The 12785-nt window shown below is 37.6% G+C and overlaps 1 protein-coding gene across 3 annotated transcripts in view; it reads left to right on the top strand.

Annotated features, from left to right (window-relative positions):
- The window catches only part of ERCC6 (ERCC excision repair 6, chromatin remodeling factor), a 78930-nt gene that overhangs the window by 29018 nt on the left and 37127 nt on the right, over window positions 1-12785 (top strand). For all 3 annotated transcript variants that reach the window (XM_047073098.1, XM_047073099.1, XM_047073100.1), the window contains exons 6-7: window positions 3991-4116; window positions 9824-9982. In XM_047073098.1, the coding sequence (XP_046929054.1) occupies window positions 3991-4116; window positions 9824-9982 (285 nt within the window). The remainder of the gene's footprint in view (window positions 1-3990; window positions 4117-9823; window positions 9983-12785) is intronic.

The following is a 12785-nucleotide window of genomic DNA, read 5'->3' as shown; positions in this document are numbered from 1 at the left end:
TGCTGTGTGCTGTGGAGACATGATGCCTGTACATTTTAGGAGGGAGGAGAAGGAGGAAGCTGAACCCTGTTGACACAGAGTGATGCAGTGGGAAGCTTAACAGCCCCAAAGATTTACTGGCTGAGTTGAAGGAAATAGCTGTTATCTATCAGTGGAGTTAAATATGTGATACTCTTGTATGTAAAATATTCAATGACCTTATGCCAAACTTGTGAAACCAGTATCTTCTGGTGTTTTTTTTTTTCTTCCTGTAAAATTATCTTTGTGTAATTGCAAAGTAGAGTATTTTTAAGTGGATATAATTTTTGTGATTCTTATGAGTTATCTTTGTGTAATTGCAAAATGGAGTACTTTTAAGTGAGTATGGTAATTTCTGTGATTCTTATCAGTTTTGTATTATTCATAAATTTACTAAATAGAAGTATCTTTTGTTTTGCAGATGTTTGTTTTTGAGTTCTGATGGTAAGGAATTTGGATACTGAGGAATATCTCATGTGAAATTGCTTGCTTGCTAAATTTCACATAGTAGGTAGCAAGAATCCAAATATATACACAGGGAAATGTATGTACATTATTTTGATTTCTTTTTTTTTTTTTAAAGTTTATTTCTTTATTTTGAGAGAGGGAGAGGGTGTGCATGTGCACTTGCGCAAGTCGGGGAGGAGCAGAGAGAGAGAGAGAGGAGAGCAGGAATCCCAAGCAGGTTCCACGATGTCAACACAGAGCCTGATGCTGAGCTCGAACTCATAAACTGTGAGATCATGACCCAACCTGAAACCAAGAGTTGGATGCTCAACTGACTGAGCCACCCAGGCACCACCCCTCATTTTGGTTTCTAAGTTCCAATAGTGGGTATACTGATCTACCAGGGTTTTTTATTTAGACTTGGCACTATTGACATTTGAGACCAGGTCACATTTTGTTATGGAGGACTGTCTTGTACATTGCAGAATGTTTAGTAGCGCACCTGGCCTCTACCTGCCAGATGCTAGTAGTATATCTTACTCCTCACAGCGGTTGTAATGACCAGATATGTCTCTAGACATTGTCAAATTAACTTGGGGTGGGGGGGAGGATGGCCAGATTGCCCCTGGTTGAGATCCAGTGCTGTATACCATTGCACTTAACTAAATTTGTGGATAATAGGAAACTCAGAAGAAGATCAAAGCCGATTATAGCCACTAAGGCGTACTTCATTTCGTCAGTTGCATGGAGATAATTTTTAAGGAAGAAAAAAAGAGAGGAAAAGATTGCCTTTAGAAGTTAGAGCACAAAAAGGTCATTACAATTTTTGTATAAAAAGACTATCTTACATTAAACTTCATGGCTATATGACCATTATTAGGCTCGGCTATAAGCTGCCTCTTAAATTTGCTGTTCTTCTCTGGAAATTACCAACAGTGCTTATTTGTTGGTACTTGTAGTGCCCTGAAGGAGTTTCAGATCATCAGCTAGTTCTTCCTTATTGATCACAGTTAAACTTCAGGTAGCCCCTTTGTTACTTGAAGAGTTAACATCCTCAACAAAGCAAGAATTTATCAGAGGATGTACTTGAAGGTCCTCCAGCAGCTACCTGGATGGGATTGCCTGTCACTCATGTATTTGGCCTCCTGTGCTAATTAATACGGAACACAACATTGATTTAAGTGGACAGTATGTGTGATATTATTTCCACTTTCTCATTTACATTTCCTCACGTAGTCTCTTAGCATTCTTCCATAATCGATGGCGGATAAATGTCTTCTTATATATGTTACTGTTCTCATTCCCTTCCTGTGAGCTTTTGACTTTGAAGGCATTTATCTATATTGCTTTATCCTATTCCCACCATTTTGTGAAATTCACATTGCGAGCTGCGTGCATGCTGAGTAAGGTCATCCATTTATTTTGAGAGTGAGTAGAGTGTGAGGCTTTTGACGTTTGTATGTATATTTTTTAATTCATGACACCAATATTCATCATAGTTATTTGGATACAGAATTAGTCTGGTGAAATGGCTGCACTTTCTCAATAGTCTTGATGTTAAGACTTTCAGATCTTTAGGGGCGCCTGGGTGGCTCAGTTGGTTGAGCATCCAACTCTTTTTTTTTTTTTTTAAATTTTTCTAATGTTTATTTTTTTATTTTATTTTTATTTAATTTTTTTTTTTAACATTTATTTATTTTTGAGACAGAGAGAGACAGAGCATGAACAGGGGAGGGTCAGAGAGAGAGGGAGACACAGAATCTGAAACAGGCTCCAGGCTCTGAGCTGTCAGCACAGAGCCCGACGCGGGGCTCGAACTCACATACCGCGAGATCGTGACCTGAGCCGAAGTTGGACGCTTAACCGACTGAGCCACCCAGGCGCCCCTCTAATGTTTATTTTTGAGAGAGGGACAAACACAGAACCTGAAGCAGGCTCCAGACTCTGAGCTGTCAGCACAGAACCCCATGTGGAAGTTGAACCCACGAGACGTGAGATAATGACCTGAACCGAAGTCAGCTGCTCAACCTACTGAGCCACCCAGGCGCCCCTAAGCATCCAACTCTTGATTTCAGCTTAGGTTGTGATCTCATGAAGCATGAGATCGAGCTGAGCGTTGGGCTCTGCGCTGACATTGTGGAGCCTGCTTGGATTTTCTCTCTGCCCCTGCCCTGCGTGTGCGTGTGTTCTCTCTCTCTCCCTCTCTCAAAATAAACACTTAAAAAAAAGACTTTCAGATCTTTTGACATTTTTTCGTTATACATACATGGCATCACCCTTCTGAAATATAAATACTCATCTTATTTTTTTTAACTTTATTTTTTATTTTTTAGAATTTACATCCAAATTAGTTAACACATAGTGAAACAATGATTTCAGGAGTAGATTCCTTAATGCCCCTTACCCATTTAGCCCATCCCCCCACCCACAACCCCTCCAGCAACCCTCAGTTTGTTCTCCGTATTTATGAGTCTCTTCTATTTGTTCCTCTCCCTGGTTTTATATTATTTTTGTTTCCCTTCCCTTATGTTTATCTGTTTTGTCTCTTAAAGTCCTCATATGAGTGAAGTCATATGATATTTGTCTTTCTCTGACTGGCTAATTTCAGTTAGCATAATACCCTCCAGTTCCACCCACGTAGTTGCAAATGGCAAGATTTCATTCTTTTTGATTGCCGAGTAATACTCCATTGTGTATATATACCACATCTTCTTCATCCATTCATCCATCGATGGACATTTGGGCTCTTTCCCTACTTTGGCTATTGCTGATAGTGCTGCTATAAACATGGGGGTGCATGTGCCCCTTTGAAACAGCACACCTGTATCCCTTGGATAAATGCCTAGTAGTGCAATTGCTGGGTCGTAGGGTAGTTCTATTTTTAGTTTTTGAGTAACAATTCATCTTATTTTATATCTTAAAAGCATCTTATTACTAAATTTATAACTTAGATTTTATTTAGTGGAAACATTTTTTCTAAGTTAATTGTCAGTCCTTTGATATTGCTGATGCCCCCTCATATGTTAATCTGATATATAGCAGTTTTGACCAAAAATTTGCTTTATGTTCAAGACACTATGCTGTTTTATGCTATGACTATCATACCTTTGGCACAGAAATAGTAATTATAAATGAAATCTATTTTTTGTTATACTGTCATTTTGGAGATTAAGTTACATTGAAATTTTCACTGAGTCTTTTCTAGAATTAAGTTCATATATCTTAGGAACTAGCATAGAAATTTCCCTTTAGGGTATGCCAGGAGAGGAACAAGTAGTTTTGATAATGAAATGGGACCTTCCAGAAATATTTCTAAAGCAGCTATAATAATTCAAATAAGAATTGAATTGAGAAAGAAGGAAAAGAGAATGTTTTTTTTTTTTGAGTATCAGTGTTTTGGATAATGATGGTAGTAGAAAGCTAAAAGACCATTCTAATTTTCTTCTTTTTCTTGTGCATTATCTAGAACTATATTCTAATCATGCAACCAAAATAATGGAAATATGATTTTTATTTTCATGGTAGGAGATGGAATAAGCTGAGGCTGCGGGACAAAGAGAAGTGTCTGAAGCTTGAAGGCGATTCTGAGGAGAGCGATGCCGAGTTTGACGATTTTAAAATCCCGGGTTTTCTGTTCAAAAAACTTTTTAAGTATGTGCTGTGTGTTCTTTCCTTTATGTCTGTCATCAAGCCATTGTGTACAAATTAATATTTCAGGAATTGCACAGTAGTTACCTGTGGACCCTTAAGGTACTTGCAACAATGTATTGCAGATAGGATACCATCAAATGAAATTTTAGCCACGTGCTGCTCATTAAAAGTAGATGATAATAAATTGACTAATGTTCACATTGGGCATGTTTGTAAGCTGCTGAGTCTGTGTGGACCTGTCTCTGCAGCCTAGAAGCAACACATTTAAAAGCCATCTCCATCAGATTATTTTTTTGCTCTTAGTAAATTTAAGGGACCAAATCTCTAATTTCTTAAGTCAGATTAAGTAAGAAGAGATGTATATTAAAATCAATATTGGGGTGTGTTTTTTTTTTGTTTTGTTTTGTTTTGTTTTTGTTTTTGTTTTTTTACTTCTGTGTAGAAATAAAAAACTATTGAGAGTAGTATCTAAGTGTTTTATATTGTACCTAAGGGTAGAATACTTCTGAGCTGACCAAATGTGCATCTAAATATTTTATGCAGATGTTGTTCTAATGTCAAAAGAGAAGGTATAGGCAAACACCTTTTATGTGAGACTATGTTTCATGTGTGAAGTGGCCAAGTGTTCCAGATAACTGGGAGCTGTGTGATAGATGCGTGCCTGTAGCCTACCTGGCCTGGGCCAGTCTCTTATGATGAATGTAAATACTGAGGCACATTTTCAGTCTCATCACTCCTGGGATTTACTTAACAAGATAATTTAGGAAGGCTTCTTCAATGCATAGAGGAAGTTAAACCATTAAATAGCTTTCTGTCTAGTAGCATCACTTGGTAGTTGGGTGCAGGATGTGAACTTAATTTCTTTGAGACAGTTATGTTTAATCTCCTTCATAGATTCACCTGTCAACCGTGCAAGATCTCTATTGAAAATAGTCTCTATTGAAAACTTGTGCAAGATCTCTATTGAAAAATAACATGCTTTTTATCTTTTCTCTCAGAGGTCTTATAGTTTCAGTTTTTATCTCTATGAGGAGAGGGTGGGCAGAAGGAGTTGGGAGTAGTTACTTTATCCCACTAATGTGTAGGAAAGCTGAAATCCTGAAAATGTGAAGTGTCTTGGTTGGGTTGTCCTAACTGGACAGAAGAAGACCTATGTGGAAATTCAGGCCAGAATCTCCCTAGTAATTTTTGCAGATGAATCATTTTATAGCCCAGAGAGGTAGCTTCTTTGTTTATTGCTTCTCCCACATGAAAATTAACTATGGAAGGGTTCATAAAGACAGCATTTATTGACAACTCTCTTTTTGTCGGCTCTAAAGTGATTGCTTCTTAAGGAACAGGCCAAATAGTATCAGTGTTGTACAAGCAAAAGGAATACCCAGATTATAAATTAAATTGATTTAACAAATAAGGATGCTTCTACACATGTAGTAAGTGAGTTGGCAAATATGCTCAAGAGTCAAGTTGAGTGCATTTTTGTGAAAGTGTGAGATTTTCTGTTAAGGAAATTTCACTGTCGAACCAAACTTTGATTACTAGGAGCATATAGGATTCAGGGTATTGACTATTAACCCTATAGTAGTTAATGTAAGTACATTTGCTTGTTTGTTTTAGTCTTTTTAAGAAAAAAAATTGTTTATGTTTGTTTATTTTTGACAGAGAGAGCAAGTGGGGTAGGGGCAGAGAGATTGGAGAGAGAGAGAACCCCAAGCAGGCTCTGCACCGTTAGCGCAGAGCCTGATGTGGGGCTTGATCTCACGAACCGTGAGATCATGACCTGAGCCGAAACCAAGAGTCGGGCACTTAACTGACTGAGCCACCCAGACGCCCCTGTTTTAATTAGTCTTAATTGCACATTTCTGGAAAGTATTTTGTGTTCATTTCTCAAAAACAGGTTTTTAAATATTTCATAAGTGTTATTAAACTTCTGTTCCTTTTCTTCTGCTGTATGAGAAAAATTAATAGGATTGATGTGTCTCCATTTTTCTTTGATGATTAAGTTTTAGCCAGGCCAGTTTAATTTTAAGCTGTAGATATATTTTTGCTGTATTTACCGCCCTCTGTGGAATTAAATTAACAGGGTATAGTTGTACACAAGGGAGTCAGAAGGTACAATTATCTATTTAAGTGCTATTTTCTGCAAGATCGTGTTTAACTTTTAAAATTCTGTTTTGAAAATTTGCCCAGCAAATGCATTCATCTGTATAATGTAGCAATCAAATGACAAACTTCAGTCTTCTGACCTGACTTTTAGCCACACTAGCAAATGCAGTCTTGGGTTAGTGTGACAGTGCCAAGAAAAACCAATTATTTGTGGTTATTTGGTGATACTTCAGTCTCATGGGGGAAGCACAGTATAGTCATTTTTTACTATTTTATAATAGCCTGTAAAAAATCTTTAACTTTTTCTGAAGGAGTAATTTTTATATGCTTTTTAAAGGTTCTGAAAACGGAATTGTGTTAACTTGCTTTCATTTGAAGTAACTTTTTACAGTTTTTATTAGGAAACGAAAGCAACAGAACCTTAGTCTGTCAGTGGTGCTGCCAAAACCAGAACCCAGGGCCCCTGCCGCCTCAGCCAGCATATGCGGGTGCAGTCTGAGAGCCTTTGTAGAAAGTCGTGATACGACTTACAGGGCCGCCTAATGGAGACTTTTCCTTAAACCATTTCTTTAGTGTTATTCATTTTATAAACACATAATCATATGCTATTCAGGTACCCTTGGAGATTACATTTGGAGGTGAGGAAACACCGGGCACGCTATTACTGCCTCTCCTGGGTCACATAGGATGCAGCTGTCTTAATGCCCTCCCAGACTCCCTTTGGGATACCATGCCGGTTGCCACTTTTTATTCCTTTGATGACTTCTCAAGTGCTCCTCTAGATTTTTCCTGCCTTAAGTTGATTGGCCCCAAACGAAGAGAGGTGTTGCACCCTTATTGGAGGGAGGCCATGTAGTTTAAAAGTGAAACACTAGAATGATCATTGGGAGATTGAGGTCCCTGCTCTGCCTGGAGGAGCTGGTCTCATAGTTGTTCTGCACCTCAGAAAAAGGAGGTTTGTCAGTATTTAGTGATTCCGATCGTACATCAGTTTTTTGGGGGAGTTTTTTGAACTACATCTTTTTTTTTTTTCTATTTTGAGAGAGAGAGAGCCAGAGAGGGGAGAGAGAGAAGACCAAGCAGGCTCCCTGCTCAGCACAGAGCCCGACATGGGGCTTGACCCCACAGCCATGAGATCATGACCTGAGCTGAAATGAAGAGTTGGAAGCTTAACCAGCTGAGGCACCCCAGCACCCCTGAACCACATCTTTATCCACAGCTGAAATTGGTCCAGTGTCACTGGTTCACAGCAGCTTTTAGCCTAGATCAGTGTTTCTCATCCTGAGCACAACTGACATTTTGGGCAGAATAATTCTTTGTTGTAAGAATTATTCTGTGCATGTAGGATGTTGAACAGCATCTCTGGACTCAACCCACTAGATGACAATTATGCTTTACTAATTTTAACAGCCAAAAATGACTCCAGGGATTACCAAATGTCCCCTAGGTAACCAAATAACTCCCCATTGAGAACTGCTGGTCAAGATTATCTCCTAAGTGGAGTCACTTTGGAAGGAGAGGTTCTGGATTTCAATTCTGGCTTGCTCATTTTTTTTTCCCAGCGGTGTGACTTTTGGCAAGTTATTTAACCTCTGTGCTTTCATTTCCTAACTATAAAATGGGTTGATCATCTTTATGCAGGATGGTTGTGGGGCTGTATCCAAACCACCTGGCCAGCTGCCTCCCCAGCAGTTGGCTTCTAAAGGAGTTGGTAGCCATCATTCTCTGTACATACCGTGTGTTAATAGAACTTGTCCTTCTTCCTGGATCTAAAGTTCTTTTATCCATACTAGACTTTACTATGTTTTGATTTTTAATCCTCTTCTTCAGGGGACATAATCAGTGTATATATTAACAAACTTAATGAGCAGCAGCATTCTTATTCAAAGTTTTCCTAATATGATAGTAACGGCAACAGCTAGAGTTACACTTTTGGAATTGATTTGCAAACTATTGGGGGGAAATTATAACATAATTAAGAAAAGATTAGATAAGTGTGGCTCAGCAAGGACTGGAGTTCACAGAGAGATTCTAGGTAGACAGATCACACACTAGACTAAATATTGACCCAGTAAACCAACAAGAAAACCACCTGTATTGTTTCTTTCTTAAGTTTATTTATTTGAGAGAGAGAGAGAGAGAGAGAGAGCGAGAGAGCATGTGCATGTGCGCAAAAGCATGGCAGGGGCAGAGAGAGAAGGACAGAGAATCCTAAGCAGGCTCTTTGCTGACAGTGCAGAACCTGACATGGGGATTGATCTCACCAACCACTGGGAGATCATGACCTGAACCAAAATCAAGAATCAGACGCTTAACCAGTGGCCACCCAGCTGCCCCCAAACTGTGATGGGGTGGGGCACTCATCAGCCTTGGTATTTTCTTTGGGGAGAAAAAAAGAAAAAACTGTAGATTTTATTGTCCTGTAAGTGTTTTTTGCCTTAGATTTTTTTTTTTAAACTTGGTAATTTTCATACCATTCCATGATATTGTCTTTCCTTCACTCTCAGAAATGCCTCTTGCATTATTCCTTTTTTTAAGCTTCACTTTTAGATTATAAATTATGCCTTTAGTGGAGAAAGGAAAATACCAACTTTTTTTTTTTTTTTTTTTTTTAGAGGGGAACATATTATTTCTTTTTGTTTTGTACTCCTTATTTAAAATTTTAATAGCTCTGGGGGCGCCTGGGCAGCTCAGTCGGTTAAGCATCTGACTTCGGCTCAGGTCATGATCTCGCGGTCGTGGGTTTGAGCCCCGCGTCAGGCTCTGTGCTGACAGCTCAGAGTCTGGACCCTGCTTTGGATTCTGTGTCTCCCTCTCTCTGCTCCTCCCCTACTCACACTCTTTCTCTCTCAAAAATAAATAAACATTAAAAAAATTAAAATTTTAATAGCTCTGATCTTTTTGTATTTATGATAAACTCTCTGAATCAAATTCTGCTTTAAAATATTAAAAAGATTTTTTGTATTGTCTTTAAACTGTTCTTTTTTTGCATCTGCTAATAATATGACAGAATCATCTGTCATGTACTAATTTTGTGAGCAGCCCTTTTATTCAGACTTGTTTATGGCCTCAAAATTCAATTAAAATTTTCCTATAAAAAGATAATGTAATTGTCAAGTGACTTTTCAACAGTATATGCTGTAAATTGTGGTGTTCTGTCTTGCTTTTTGATGCTGCTGAGATAGAAAATGTAAATGTTAATGCCTCTTTTTCATAGACAAATTATTGGACCTTTATATAACTAAAGATATGTGAGATTTTTTTTCCAGAAAGATATTGAATAAAAGACAATAAATTTTTGCTTGTTTACTAAGCTATTTCTAATGTTGAAAAAGAAATGAAATAGTCCCTAATTACCTCATCTATCAGTTTAATTAGAAATGTGTTAATGTGTTCTATAAAGAAAAATTTGTGATTTTATGCCTAGGTAATCAAAAATGTATGACCTCATAAATATAATACTCATGTAAAACACACATCCGGCATGTTTCTCTGACTGGTACTAGAACCTAGTCAAATGATTAATTCATGAGTACTTTCTGTTATGATCTGTATTATCCACCATTTGCCATTTTCTCTTTCTTGTTGGTGTTTGTTGTTGTAGGTACCAGCAGACAGGTGTTAGGTGGCTGTGGGAATTGCACTGCCAGCAGGCAGGAGGAATTCTGGGAGATGAAATGGGATTGGGCAAGACCATCCAGATAATTGCCTTCTTGGCAGGTCTGAGCTACAGCAAGATCAGGACTCGTGGTTCAAATTACAGGCAAGTGCTCCTCTGCAGACTGTCAGTCTGTGGAGCTCAATTAATATTTCATCAGATGTATTGCTGTGGAGGAGGGTCTTGTGAATTATTGATGACATTTCAATTACAATATTCCTTTAATTCTTTTAGTGGGGGACATCAAAGGAAAATTTTTACGAGACAATGGAGCTGTAGGGCAGGAGAAATTAAACATGTAACACTTTTAATGAATTCCAGGCATTGATGCTTCATTTTGCAGATGAGCCCCACTAGATATTTTGGGTCAATACAGTGTCTAAGGTTAGCTTCTACAAATGGATTGTTTACAAACTCAATTATGTTAATATCGATAGTTTACACAATATGGAATTTTAAATTGGGCATAATACCTTTAGTTCCATTTATTAAATTTTACATTAAAATATTTTGTTCTGGCAGGAGACCAGGTGAGCATTACAGTAAGTGCAAAGTCTATTCATGGGGAAGGTTGGAGCTTTGGAGAAGCCATTCTGCCGAATTTCTTTTATAATCAGTATGCTCGATAGCATTTATAGATAGTGCTTTTTTTTTTTTTTTACATGAAATTACTTGTCTGCTCACTCTGCTTTCTTCTCCCTCTCCTAATCTTCAAGATTTTTATATCAATTCTAAAGCCAAAGCCTAAATGACTGCCTAAAATGATAGAAAATTATGTTTAGATTGCAATCTTTATTTTCTTTAGGAATTGAAATGAACTATTAAAGCTTTGGTATTCTGAAAGAATAAGCATTTAAACTATCAGTTCAGTGTGTTGGGATTGAAGTATTTTATCTTGAAATACAGTGAGCATTTATTTCTGTATTGAAGCTATAAATTGGCTCTATGTAAATCAGTATTGGTAAAACTAATAGTAGGTAAATCGTGTGGGGTATTTATTCTTGAACCCAAATAATCTGAGAGCTCCTTGTATTTGAATAGGTTTATCTAATGGGTAACAATAGCAAGATATCTACCAAATGGTTATGTTGTAGAAACCTCAGACATTTACTAAATAGGGTTTGGAGATACCTTTAACATAGTGTCAATGTGCTTGAAGTCAGCAACTGCAGAAAGTTACTGTCCTGCACTCTGGTTTATCCCCAGAGAAATGTTTAGTAGGGAGCCAAATGCAAACCATAAACTATTGAGTAAAGAACTTTTTTTTTTTTTTTTAATCTTCAGTAGTGCTTTATTTTTCTTCATTACTCTTCCATTTATTTAACAGATCAGCCTTCTCATGAGTGTTACTTAAAGTTTTAGAATATTTTAGGAATATTTATATGACATAAGAAAGGGAAAAAACATTTGGAGATTTAAAAATACTAAATATTTTGTTATTACATGGAGGTTATACCGAAGCAGAGGTTTTGCTTCCAATATTAGAATTCTGTTACATATTTTGCTTGGAAAGGTGGAAAGATTCCAGCCCGAGGGAAAAGTCATAGTTGAAAATGAACAGTTAGTGTGTTTTCTTCTCTATGAGTGTCAGTTTAGCATTTTAAAAAGTGCTTTCTGTGTTCTAAATAAGCGCTTTGATTGGCTTGGCTCTGCATGTCTACATGGGTGTTTTTTTGTTTGTTTGTTTCTTTCTTTTTGGATAACTGGAATGCCCCAAGCTGCCCCTGATGGTTTCTAAGACTGTCTTTCTTTCCTTAAATGATATCTGGGATTTTCTTATTTCCCATCTCTTAATCTTTCCTTCCCTTTCTATTATCATGAAACTTGTGTAGAGTCTGATATGCTGGGCCTAGGAAAACTCAGGTCATCCCTGCAGTGTAGTTTTGATCTAAAAATTAAAACTTGCTCTCTGGAGTGGTGGCAGTCTGACGAGGAGGGAAATCAGGGTTAACAGTGAGCAGCAGCTGTAATCACTTAACCATCAATGCCCATATCCTCTGTTTCATAATGAAATAGTGTGGCATGCTGGACTGTAGCCCAGATTGTCTTTATTAAAATAGTATTGGTAGAAGTGGCTTCCCAGGATGCAGTTGTGTATCGCCCAAACCACCGGGCCCTTTATGGATAGAGGTGTACTGGGGAGCTTGGTCCCCTCCACTTCCATGTGCCAGACCAAATTGTATCACATTTTCCTCACAAGTTTATAACATGTCCACCTCTGTAACTAGATGAACTTGGAGTTCTTCTTTGTGCTTATGTCCTAAAGAAAAATAGACAAATGGTCACATGAAGTTCTGCATGAGCTGACATTGCTTCCTTGGCTATTTACATTTTCTCTGAACCCCTGCAAGCTGTAGACTTGGGGCCCTGACCTGAGATGGTCTTCGTGTTGCAATTTTATAGTCCATGATCATTAAAACAGTGTAAATCTCTGGGATGCCAAGAAGAAACTTGATGGTAAAGAAGTTCTTTTGGTTTTGTTTTTTAATGTATTTTGCATGTGTGTTTGGTTTTAAAAGAGGGAGTAGCTTATTACATGCAGTTGTAAAAATCTATCCCAGATCATCATGTATACATACTACCTTCTCTTCCCGGGGCTGTTCCTGTTATAATGATAGGCCCCCTGAATTTCATGATGGAGAGAAAATAAATTACTTACCTTTCAAACTTCAGTTAATAGAGTCTTGGATATCATTTAGTAATTTTCTGGTTACCAATAAGTGGCCTGAAAAAATTAATGAACTTCCAAAGGTAAATATTTTACTTTGTAATTCCTGGTAAGTTCTAACCAATGTATAGCAGATTTCCATCCTGCAGGTTGAAGTATTTGACTGTTGGAGCTATTGCCTTGCCCTAAACTCATTAGATAATCAATGATAATCAAAGATGAAAGAAATTTTAGCCAGTT

The sequence above is a fragment of the Lynx rufus genome, unplaced genomic scaffold, assembly GCF_022079265.1.
Source record: "Lynx rufus isolate CCGP_SWC_20201006 ecotype Redwood Valley unplaced genomic scaffold, mLynRuf1.p SCAF_11, whole genome shotgun sequence".
NCBI lineage: Eukaryota > Metazoa > Chordata > Mammalia > Carnivora > Felidae > Lynx > Lynx rufus.
This window is presented reverse-complemented; position numbering and strand designations above follow the sequence as displayed.